The 13,176-nt window shown below is 37.1% G+C and overlaps 1 protein-coding gene across 1 annotated transcript in view; it reads left to right on the top strand.

Moving 5' to 3' along the window:
* The first annotated feature begins 493 nt into the window (after positions 1 to 493).
* The window catches only part of LOC107687179 (adenylate cyclase type 1-like), a 49,174-nt gene continuing 36,491 nt past the window's right edge, over positions 494 to 13,176 (top strand). The window contains exons 1-3 of the mRNA XM_016484407.1: positions 494 to 1,381; positions 5,976 to 6,143; positions 11,340 to 11,443. Of these exons, the coding sequence (XP_016339893.1) occupies positions 764 to 1,381; positions 5,976 to 6,143; positions 11,340 to 11,443 (890 nt within the window). The 5' untranslated portion in view covers positions 494 to 763. The remainder of the gene's footprint in view (positions 1,382 to 5,975; positions 6,144 to 11,339; positions 11,444 to 13,176) is intronic.

Here is a 13,176-nt window from a genome sequence, read left to right as displayed (position 1 = left end):
ATTGTCCCAACGTAAAAATCCGCTTAGGCACCCGGCGGTAATAAATTTAGCCGCAGATGCGCGAGAATAAAAGATGAATGCGATCTGTAATCCGCAACACCTGCTCCGCCGCCGGATCGGTAACGGCACTCCAAACAAAGGCTCGAGCTGGAATTAAAGTGCTTAATTAAAAGGCCACTGATCAGTGCGCTATTTATAGACGCACGGCGGGGAGACTCTCCTGGGTTATTTCGGTTTTAGCGAGTCGAAAGGAAAACATCGTTCGCTCGTTTAATAAACACGGAGGCTGCCCTACTGCTCGCCGTTTTCCCATTTAAGACGAGCCTTGTCAGAGCTGCGCTGCTGTCTTGTCTTATCTTTTTTTGAGGACTGGGAGACGTGCCTGGGTTCTCAATCTCGCGCTGACATTGCGCATGCGTGATCCGGCCGCGGCGCCTAGATGCAGCTGTGGGATGCGGAGAGGGGAGTCCTGACTCTGCGCGGTTGATGTTAACCTCTTTCTGGGGCCGAGCAAACGCAGCGGGTGGTCTGTTCCCTGGAGACCGCCTTGAGGAGGGAGGAGAGAGAGCGAGGGAGAGAAAAGAGGAGGCGCTCGTTACAACAGTCACCAACCTGTGGATGGTGGCGGCGCGTGCTGCGGATTAGAGACAGTCTCGCGCTGGGGTCAGTGCTCGCGAGCCCGTCTCGAGGCGCGACGGTTGCCGCCAGGACCGCGACCACAAGTGCCAGACATGCGCTACTTGTGAAGAAGAGCTCTGGCTGTATGAATGGCACCGCTATGGACGAAGTCCCGTTTCCCAGAGTCCGCACGCGGCGGAGGAAAAGTCGCTGCCTGGCCGGCGCGTGCGAGCGCGAGTTTGACTGCAAGGAGCTCGAGACTCTCTTCCAGAAGTACAACCTGAAGCTCGAGCAGACCGCGACGCTCAAAGCGCTGGCCATCCTCATTCTCGCCGCGTCCGCGCTGGCGCTCGTGGAGCTGCTCTCCGCCGGCTCGCGCTTCACCGTGTCCAAGGGCTCGCACCCGGTCCACTGCGTCATCTTCACCTCACTCTTCATCGTCACCAACGTCAAATATCTGCAGGTCACGCAGCTGCAGCAGATCGCGCGGCTCGCGCTGCTTTTCAGCTTCACGTTCGCGTTGCTCTGTTGCCCGTTTCCTCTCGTGCTGGGTCACGGGACGCAGGGCGCGCAGGGGCCTGACGCACCGAGCGCAACACCTGAGCAAGGTGTCTGGCAGCTGATGCTCGTTACGTTCGTTGCCTACTCTCTGCTACCGGTCAGGACGCTCTTGGTGGTTTTGTTCGGCATCCTTGTAGCTGCGTCTCATTTCATCGTGACGGCGACATCGGTAACGGCGCGTAGACCTCGCGTGTGGACACCGGTAAGTTGTGTCATTGCACGTTCCATCCCTAAAAAAAAATCGCATTTATTGCTTTTGGCGTGTCATATAGGGTGATGCACTAGCGATTAGCGCGCTCGGTGGAGCATGAGGGCTGTGGGCGCACGCACTGCACGTGCACACAGGTGCCGTGAAAAGCGCGCAAAGGCCAGTCTAACTTCAGCACCACTGAGGATGGACAGCTCCTAGAGAGAGCAGTCAGTCAGAAACCCATCAGAACGTATTTTATGAAAAAGAAACCACAAAATTCAAACAGAAAGTCAGTTAGTGGTTAATTCAAAAATATGTGTACGTTTACAACTTAATTATTGTAGTTTAGCCAACATAAAATTAAAGAATTATCTGAATTGTGTACATTTTAAATGCCAATTTTGAATCACTTCCAACATTGATAAAAAAAAAAAATCGATTTAATTTTATTAAGAATATCAGACTGAAATGATTTGGATGTTTCAATAGCTTGCACAGCTTCTGTGCCAAAGTTAGCGTAATAATACTATAAACTAAAAATGTGTTTTATCTTCAGCTTTAGCAGTCAGAATTTTACTGTGAGATGACATGCTATTTTATTTTCTGTCCTGACACAACAAATGACTCTAATACCCAATAGTGGAATAACCTTTGAATTATTTATTTATTTATTTATTACATGCTTGGCCAGTTGGAGATTTATGAAGATGTGTACAAAAAAATTATATTCAGGATAAATAAAGCTTCAGTGATAAAGCTGTAAATTGTTTTCATTTAAAGTTTTCCTCTAACTGGGACTATATTCCTTTTCCCCTTAAATTAATTTTCTTCCAGCCAGCATAATAGTGATACAATTAAGCAGAATCACATGTGCAAGAGTGCTGTTGTGCTAAATGTCAGCACAGCTTTGGCCATAAACACAAGGCTGCAGGTCTGATATTCAGTACTACAGCACAACTGTTTTATACAGTTCAGTATGTTTCAGACACAAATAAATAAGAAAAGATCAAATGGAAGATAAAATATTTTTTTTGAAAATGTCTGTTCGATCTACATTCTTCAAAATATTGTATATTCTTTTGTGTTCCACAGAACAAATAAAGTGATACAGGTTTAAAATAACACGAGAGAGTAAATAATGACAGAATCTCAATTTTTGAAACTCTTCTGCCAGCTGTTTATGTTTGCTATGTGCTTTTGCTGAGGTCAAATTGATTCAAAACAGAAACAACATTTCTGAAATAGATACCAGTCACAGAGGGATAAGGCTCCACTAACAGAAGTGAGTTTTGATTAGGTTAGAGAAACATAATTAAAGAAATTGACATGAAAATAAGAGGCTAATTTCAATATCACTACTGTTATTGTTATACATACATCAATGGTGTCTCTAAAACATTAAACAGTGTAAATCTAAACAGAACAAGAAAGATCAAATGAAAGGAGTGAGGCTGTAAACAGAGCAAGATATTAATCTTAATATGGAGAGTATTTGTATGCACTGACCTTTCATTTAATCTGGCAGACTGACAAAATGACAGTTCAGCTTGTAACCTCTACGCCTCTGATTTACCGAACGCCGTGACAGTTTCACATGTCTCGCTACATCCTTGCTGGATGCGAAATGATGTTTGTGACAACCGCTCACACAGGAATTGCAGCTTCCGTCATCAAAAACCAAACCTGTGAGAACAGGGACTAGATTTGGTGACCTACTAAGCCATGATTTCATCGAAAAGACCGGTAGAGTGCCTAAAATCCAATCAAAACTCTCCAAAGACCTTAAGCAAAGAGGATCAACATAAACTCATTAAAAACACCTGATCTAAAAATATCAGCATGCCACTTCACATTAAAACAGCAGCATCGCACAGCACACAGCATATACGGTATTTCATTATTGCTCTCCAAACTTCAAGAGCACTTCACATCTAGACACAAGTGTCACTGTTCACATGCTGAGTTAATGAGGTTTTTATTCACAACCTCTCACTCAGACTGTCACAGCGTAACCTTGATGGACATCATGCATTAATATACAGGACGGTCAGCTGTCTATAAGACAATCACATGACTTTAAATCCTTGATCAATGATAACCAATCAATAGCCAAAACCAATTATCAAACTGGCCACTATGGAAGATTGTTTCCACCACTGGATAAAAAATAAATAAATAAAAAAGGTAATTGTGTAACTTTTTAGCTCACAGTTCTGACTTTTTTTTTCACAATACTGAGGAGAATTGTGAGATATAAACTTAAAATTGTGAGATATAAATTCAGAATTGTGACGTATAAACAGAATTTTAAGATATAAATTCAGAATTGCAAGATATAAAAGCAGAAAATGTGAGATATAAACTCAGAATTGCAAGATATAAACAAAATTGTCAGATATAAATTCAGAATTGCAAAACAGAATTGTATAAAGGTCCTATAGGTCAGGATATAGGCCCTAAACTCAGAATTTAGAGGTATAATAAACACAGAATTGTGAGATATAAACTCAGAATTGCAAGATATAAATGCAGAAATGTGAGATATAAACTCAGAATTGCAAGATATAAATGCAGAAATGTGAGATATAAACTAATAATTGCAAGAAATAAATGCAGAAATGTGAGATATAAATTCAGAATTGCAAGATATAAACAAAATTGTCAGATATAAACTCAGAATTGCAAGATATAAATGCAGAAATGACAATTTTGTTTATATCTTGCAATTCTGAGTTCAATTCACAAAAAAAATGTGATATACAGTATAAACTCAGAATTGCAAGATATAAACAAAATTGTGAGATATAAACTCAGAATTGCAAGATATAAATGCAGAAATGTGAGATATAATCTCAGAATTGCAAGATATAAACAAAACTGAGATATAAACTCAGAACTGCAAGATATAAACAAAATTGTGAGATATAAACTCAGAATTGCATGATATAAATGCAGAAATGTGAGATATAAACTCAGAATTGTGAGATATAATCTCAGAACTGTAAGATATAAACACACAATTCTGAGAATAAAAGTCTGAATTGTGAGATATAAACTTGCAGTTATGAAAAAAGTCAGAATTGTGAGATAAAAAGTCACCATTACCTTTTCTATTTTTTATTCTGTAGCAGAAACAACAACAAAAAAACTGAATTGCAAGATGTAAACTCAGAATTCTGAGAAATAAAATGTGAGAAAGTTGGAATTCTGTGTTTATATCTTGAAATTCAGACTTCTAAAACTCGCAATTATTATAGAAAAAGTCAAAATTGCATGTTTTATATCTCTGAATTCCCTTTTCTCAGAATTGCAAGGAAAAAAGTCTGAATTGTGAGATAAACTCAGAATTGCAAGATATAATTGCAGAATGTCGAGGTATAAACTCAGAATTCTCAATTTTGAGAAGAAATATCTGCATTTTAAGATATAAATGTGCAATTGTCAGGATTGTGAGATAAAATATTTGCAATTACCTTTTTTTAAAACAACAACAACAGCACTGAGGGAACGTTTACACTAGTGCGTTTTCTTTTTAAAACACAGAATCGCAAAACCAAAACGGAGAATTTTGAAACCGATGGCGTTGCTGCCCACATTCGCTTAGCATATCCTTGACGACCGTGTAAACAATAACACCATGCTCATTGTTTTATTGGCACGAATGGTCATGTGACATGCGTTTTCGGTTGTGTAGTGTGGATGGAGATAGTTTCTGAAAAGCAGTGAAAACGCCAGTGTAGACGAGGATCATTTTCATTTGACATTTTTTTAAATTTTAAAACAAAAACACACTAGTGGAAACAGGGCCTGAATTGCGAAATGTAAGCTCAGATTTCTTAGGGAAAAAAAAGAAAGAAAGTTCAAATTCTGAGTTTATATTTTTCATATTTCATCTCATATTTCTTTTTTTCTCAGAATTGTGAAAAAAAAGTCTGAATTATGATATATAAAATTCACAATTACCTTTTTTTTTCATTCCATGGCAGAAATTGCTTATTAGCCTTGTTAGCTAATTTGTAAACCTCATAACCTTGCTAAGGTTGTGTAATAATGTCACTGCTTTGTGCTATTTAGCAAATAGCCTTCACTTTCATTTATAAAGGGCCTGTTAAAAGAATCCATAGACTAATTGAAGGGATTTTGGGTAATCAAATTTTCTGTTGCTCTATAAATGAAAAATACAAAGCCCTTAATAGGCGCCCGTTTGAAGTGACGTGTCTCAAAAGCCAGGCAATTGCTGATTCTTTCGGTCACAGAAGCTAATCCGTAGAGATTCTCAGGCTATCTAGCGTGCGGGGTTTGTGTCCGTCTTCACGCTCGAGTTTATCATCTCAGGATGGATTGAAATAAATTAACCTGCTGGCACCGTTCTCGGCATCTGTTTCCGTCTCTCCTTCAAGCTAGTTTCGCTCTTTGCCCCCATTTTTCACTCTCGTTCACACACACACACACACACACCCACCCACCCACCAGTACGCCACTCCTAATCACTGAAAGTTCGTATTCAGTCGCCGAATGTTGTTTAAATGTCAGAATCCTTCAGCATGGTCTGATAAACAGAGATAGTCACACAAACCCTGTTATTTTTCTCTCTCTGTGTTTGTAGCTGGTAGCAAATGCAGTGTTGCTGGTCGGCGTGAATCTGTCTGGTGTGTTTGTGAGAGTCCTTACTGAGCGCGTCCAGAGGAAGGCCTTCCTACAGGCCAGAAACTGCATCCAACAGCGCCTGCAACTAGAGGACGAGAACGAGAAGCAGGTCAGACTTTCACGACATGTGAGCTGGCATACACACAAACAAACAGCTGCATGTTTTCGATAAAATTATCAGCTGTTTCATTTTCTCCCACAAGTTAAAGTTGCAGTTTTGACAGGTAATTTACACCTTGCAAGATTGCTTTCACCCCGCCCCCCCCCCACTACCACACACACTCACACACAGATGCATGTATGCTAAGACACACAAAACAGCTGTGAGATCGGGTCTAAGGTCAGGTGCTTGACTTAGTTGGTATTCAGGCTGTATGCAACTTTAATGCCATTACAGCCCACCAAAAGCCCCTCAGAACAGGCTCTCGATGCTACTGAGTAATGGCTTAGCATTTTTTATTCGGCTTACTAGCTGCAAATGTAAACTTCTGAGTCAACGTGAAATCATTATAGATCCTTTTTAGTTTCTTAATGTATGCTTTATTGTGTATAATTTAGCAGTACATGTTTTTGCAAAAGAAAAATACAGCTTGACTCAAAGTTGAATTGGAATTTAAATTGGAATGACAGGAACTGGAAATCAACGAATTGTAATTAAACAGGTAATGGCTTTCTGGAAATCAAGTGTACTTTTGTCTGGTCTAAAAGACCTACTGTACAGTGCAAAATTTGGGGTCAATAATTTTTTTTTTTAAGAAATTAATTTTTTAATACTTTATTCAGCAAGGATGCATTAAATTGATCAAAGGTGACAGCAAAGACATTGATACAAAAAAAAAATCAAATAAATGTTTTTGAACTTTCTATACCACAAAATGATTGAGTAGCACAACTGTTTTCAACGTTGATAATAAATGTTTCTTGAGCAGCAATTCAGCATATTAGAATGATTTCTGAAGGATCATATGACACTGCCTTACATAAAAGAAAAACATGCACTTTGAATTACTGTATATTAGAAAATATTTATTTAAAATTGTAATAATATTTTACAATATTACTGTTTTTACTATGTTTTTATTAAAATAAATGCAGCTTTGTTGAGCATATGAGACCATAAAAAATCTTACAGACCCCAAACATTTTAACGGTAGAGTTTAAAAAAACTAACAACTTTCAAACAAGGCTGTCACACTGACATTTAAAGTGTGTATTGATATTTAATTCTACTTCATTCAATTTTAGTGTAAATTCCAATTTGTTCTTGCTATCTCAGTTAAAAATGAAATTTTTTAAAAACCAATTTGATTCAATTCCCACCCCACATTTAAGTTTTTGGAAATTTGTTCTACAGTAAAATGAGTTGTGAATGAAATTCATTTTGATTTTAAAGTCAAAACAAATGTTTTTTTTTCTTATTTCTTTCCTTTCCTCCCCCCCTTTTTGAAATAATGCAGCCATCTAAAAAAGGTTAATTAATAAAATTGTAAAAAAAAAAAAAAAACGGTATTTGTTTTTCTGGCAGCATAAATTTTAGGGCAGCATAACAAACAGTTAAGCCAAAGCCTGAATATATTAAACAACTTCCATGTCTCCGTCTAGATACACAGCAGCACCTCTACTGTATAAGCCCAATCCTGAATGAAACAGGACTTTCTATACTTAGAGCAAACTCTTTGTCATACCTGTTGGCGTATTTGTGGGATGGATATTTCTGGAAAAAAAATGCACACACAGCAGATTGTGGTGCACTTATTCAAAGATTCTTTTGCAGCGGCACAAGCTACCGGAACAAGCCAGATCCACCATCCCACTTTATTTCTCAGTGAGACTGCTTCATCTTTCGCTGTCATTGTGGATTATATCAATGATAAAGAATGTGAATCAAATAGCAACATTAGCATAACTTATCTTCCTCGCCGAGCTCCGGGTAGATTGCAGTGGATAATTACTGAATGATTTATAAATGAAGTGGAGAGGGGCATAAGACGGAAAGATGCAAAACACACTCATACAAACTAAAGCGGAGAGGACACTTTCCCCTTGTTCCTTAGCGACTGAAAATTGGTTATAATTGTTTGCACATGACTCATCCACCTCCTACCCAACAAACTCCCTGAATAGAAGGTAACACCACCCACTCTATACATCACACCAAGCTGTACCACACAACTCTCTCTCTGACACACAAACTCTCACACACACATGTGCACTCGCTGCAGAGATATGGACCGGTCTGTCATCTTTCCATTTGGACATACAGATGATCTGTCATTTATGTGCACTAAAGTGCACATTCAGCAAGAATGGCTCATGTATTGATTTCAAAAGTTTGAGAGTTTCTCGCAAAGATGAATTAAATCACAAGGAGGGAGAATATTTGAGTAAAAAAAAAGTTTTGATTAAATGGAAATTTTAAATGGAAAAGGGGAGGCCAGAGAGACTCGATGTTTTGTTTCAACCTCTATAACTTTTTTTTTGTGCTTTGAATAATAGTAGGTATTATTTATAATAATAGTAAAGCTAATACTACTATTACTACAACTAATTCTAATAATATACAGTGGTGGCCAAAATATGAACACGGCATATTTAAGAGGTTTCAGTTTTTTTTGTTGAATTGGCCATTACAATACCCATAAAACGTACTATTACTGGAACTACCTGCGATGGAAGGAATCTGCTTGGAACATTGAAAATGATGCACTGGCCTCCTCAAAGTCTGGACCTCAACCCCATCAAGCAAATTTGGGGCAAGTTGGAAAACAAACTGGACAGATCTATTGTACATTCAAAGGAAAGCCTTTTGCTTGAGTTTCAGAAGGCATTGGATAACATTAGTTCTCAGGAAATATATTGACACTATGCCAGAGAGACGTGCTGCTGTATTTGCTGCAAAAGGTGGCCATACCCAATATTAAAGTTAAAAGTGGATAAAAACAGTACGACTCACTTCATCTGATATTTGTTGTGCTTAGAGCAACCATCTGCATGTTTCATGAACATTATGAAATGAAATCATGTTTTGGAGGCAAAAAAAGGTTAATATTTTCAGATCTGTCAGGTGTTCTAATAATTTTGGCCACCACTGTGTGTGTGTGTGTGTGTATATACTCTGAACAAAATTATAAACGCAACACTTTTGTTTTTGCCCCCATTTTTCTTATTATGTATATATAAATACACACACATACAGTATATATATTGAAAATATTTACATGTATTTACATGTATATATTTATAAAAAGTGTATCTAGTTTCCCCCAAATTTTCACAACAGTGATAAAAATAATTGTTTCTTTAGCAACAAATATAGATATCACATAGATATCCAGTTCCATATAACTATGATTTGGTCAACAAAGAAAAAACATTGAATGTATATGAAACAGACGCTAATGATTTTAATTTTCAAAGTTCTTAGACAATTATAGTCATGCTGCTACAAACTCTCAACCCAACTCTCAGCTCAACTTTTGAGTGCAGGCGAGTGACAAAGCAACCCGTTGGGTTTCTAAAACAGGTGGCATGGCTCGCTAGGATTTGCTCATCGAGAAGGCATTTATCACCTGCTTTTAGTAACGCATGGTTTGGCAATGAACTATATGCGTTTCCACGGAAACTTACCTTTGCCATGCCAACCAACTCCAACGCTCAGAACTGTGATCTCTCACAGAGATTTGGCCACTTTTACAGCTATCAGCGAGTTAATTAGATAAAACCCATACAGATAACAGAAGTGGCCGGTTTTAAACTAACAGTAACCATGCTACAATGGCCATCACAATCCTTTGAATGGGTTTTTTATGGAGCTGTTCAGTCGTGACATCAATTTGAAGACCAACTGGAAGGCCATGGCTTCCCTTGGAAATGTCCATGTCTGTGGTGAACATTACTTAAAGAGACTTTCACATTTGTTATGTAACATAAATTACATATTTGCATGTTTACATAAACAACAGTTTTCTGATTTGTCTTAATCTAAAATATGAGAGAGAGTTGATTTGTTGGTCATTTTTGTTCACTGCAGAATTCTCCTAATCCCATTTGTGTTATTTCATAGTTTGGTAACACTTTAATATAGGGACCAATTCTCACTATTAACTGCTTATTATTAGCATGCCTATTATTAACATATCGGCTGTTTATTAGTACTTATAAAACAACATATTCTGCATGACCATATTCTACATCCCTAATCCTACCCAATACCTACACTTAACAACTACCCTAACTATTTATAAGCAGAAAATTAAGAGTTTGTTATGACAAAAATCATAGTTAATGGTTTGTTAATAGCGAGAATAGGACCTTTAAATATAAATTATATAAATATAAAAATTGTGTATAAAAAAAAAATTGTGACCCATATTTTTAACGACTTTATATTGTTTTAAATTATGTGGAAATAGTAATGTTAAAGAATGAGTAAATTAATTCTGCAGAGTACTAGAATAATTTATTAGTTTATTCTTTAGTTCAATTTAACTCTTTCCCCACCATTGACGGAATATGGTTATACAGTAGGGGGAGCTATTAGATATCTTCTGAAAGAGTACTGAATCTCCGGATCAAAACACAGATGAAGAAGAAGCAGAAACAAGCGATTGCCTATGTAAGCAAATGCATACATAAAATAACGTGATTAAATGTTAAACAGCATATAAAACTTCCCAGCGTTACCAAATGAAATGTTGACCCAGTAAGTGGTGTAGGATTGTGTAAGCTTTGGAGGTGTTTCTGGAAGCGATCTACTCCATCTATGCTTTGATGTTTGCTCTGAATCCCTTTCGGACTTAGTCTGAAAAATGCTAATTTCGTTTTTTAATGAAACTTACTTACAACTTACCAAATGCGTTAAAGGGATAGTTCACCCAAAAATGAAAATTCTGTCATTAACTCACCCTCATACTGTTTCAAACCCGTAAGACCTCCGTTCATCTTCGGAACTCAAACTAAGATATTTTTGATGAAATCTGAGATTGAGAAGCAACTTACAGAAGAGAAATCGTTGAATAAAGTTATTTTTGATTTCTTTGCACACAAAAAGTATTCTCGTAGCTTCATAAGATAAAGGTTGAACCACTGATGTCACGTGGACTATTTTAACGATGTCCTTACTACCTTTCTGGGCCTTGAACATGGTAGTTGCGTTGCTGTCTATGGAGGGTCAGAAAGCTCTTGGATTTCATCAAAAATATCTTAATTTGTGTGTGAATAATTAATTACATCATTTTAATTTTTGGGTGAACTATCCCTTTAAGCTAGAAAAAAAAGTTTTTTTAATTTTTTTTTGTATTTTCTGTTGACATTGGTTGTTCAGATATTAATACAGCAAAATATTATGGGAGCCATGAAAATGATCAAAAAATGGCCACCAGAAAGAATCTTCCATAAGATATACATCCAACGACATGACAACGTCAGGTACAGAAAGAAAGAGAGAGAGTGTGTTTCAACAATCAAGCCATTCATGTTGAAAACCCACACTTATTCCATGAATGAAAGATGAGAGCACTACACATAGTTTTTTTTCCAGACTAGACAGACAGTGTCAATTCCATTGTACTTAAATTGTGATTGTGAATACTGAATCAGTGAGTCAATAAGAGTTAACAACTCTCCACTCACGCGCAGTCGTCTAAGTTCCTGAGTCTGGCTGCCAACCAAAGCTCGCACAGCGTATACGGCGCCCACAGCGCTAGTGCTATCAACTCAAGAGCTGCTCAATTAACCCACACTGCCCACACACGTGGAGAGACGGAGAGCGAGAGATGGAACAAGGCAGTGCTGGGGGCAAATTCACACAATAGCACATACACACATATACACACATATGCCATCTCAAAGACCCGTTCCAACCAAGAGATTGGTGAGTGAAAGATGATGCATGCAAGTAACTTTTCCATCATTAACTGACTGTCTAAAAGATGAGGTTAATGCAGGCCCAGCTCCAGATCAAAGATGAAGAGTGGGCTTTATCTGTAAGCGCTATAAAAGCTATATGTTTGTACTGTCATTTATATCTTGCTGCCATGTTTGCTTAGTTTCGAGATAAAGGTTTTATTAAGTTCATAACCTGAGTCAGAAATGCCATTTAACGAAAGACTCTGGAGCCATTAGTATATTACTGTAGTTTTGAATTTAGATTTTTGTTTTCTTTCATGTTTATTTTGAGTCCTTTCAAATTAGCTGATATTAGTGATTGTTTGTTTTAGTTTTTTTATAGTTTAGTTTATATTTAGATGTTATTTAAATCACAGCATTCCATTTTCATGTTAATGAAGTGTGTTATAAAATTTGAAATCTTTATATTCAGTAATACATAATCTAAGAGTAAAAAAATAATTTGTGATCATTTAAATTTTATTTTAACTGAAGTCAGCATAAAATGAAAATGCACTATCCCCCGGTTTCACAGACAAGGCTTAAGCTAGTCCCAGACTAAAATGCCTGTTTGAGCTGTCTCAACTGAAAATATCTTGCTCTGACATATCTTAAAATATGTCAGTATCATTGTTCTGTGTCAAGATGCACACCTGTAATGTTTTCTTCTAAGGCATTTTTGTAAAAGTTGCTTAAATATCTTAATTTAACTAAGGCCTTGTGAAACCGGGCCTAAATTTTCTAAATTCATGTAATCAGTCTGTCTTTTTTTTTATTTTTTTTTTATTTTTAATCAATATGTCATAATTTAATCTTCTGGTGAAACAATACTTCTCTCTGGTGGCGTACACTGAAAAAAAATAGTGTAGACATTATTTTCACTCAGAATTTGCAAGTAAATTGCATAAATAACTACAAAGAAATGACAAATAACACGCTGAAGTAAACAAAATTTTAAAAGACTGAAATAGTATTTTCTTCTAAAGACTCCTCCAATAATCTTTGTTTTATTTTACGACTTAAACGCCACACTTTTCGGTAACGCTTTAGATTACAACCCGCAAAGAACTACGTAAGTATATTGAATTTACGATGTACGTTTCTGTAATTATAGTGTACCTATAAAGCTGTAAGGAAACAATGTGTTACGTTTGGGTAATAAGGGGGTAACAACCAGATATGCAACCTGCAAAGAACTGCGCAAGTAAACTGAAGTTACAGTGTAACTTTTTTGTAATTATAGTGTACCTATTCAGTACCTCCGTGTAGGTATA

Source organism: Sinocyclocheilus anshuiensis, unplaced genomic scaffold (genome assembly GCF_001515605.1).
Source record: "Sinocyclocheilus anshuiensis isolate Anshui unplaced genomic scaffold, SAMN03320099.WGS_v1.1 scaffold1355, whole genome shotgun sequence".
Lineage (NCBI taxonomy): Eukaryota > Metazoa > Chordata > Actinopteri > Cypriniformes > Cyprinidae > Sinocyclocheilus > Sinocyclocheilus anshuiensis.
The sequence above is the reverse complement of the archived record's forward strand: the minus strand, read 5'-3'. Positions and strand labels throughout refer to the sequence as shown.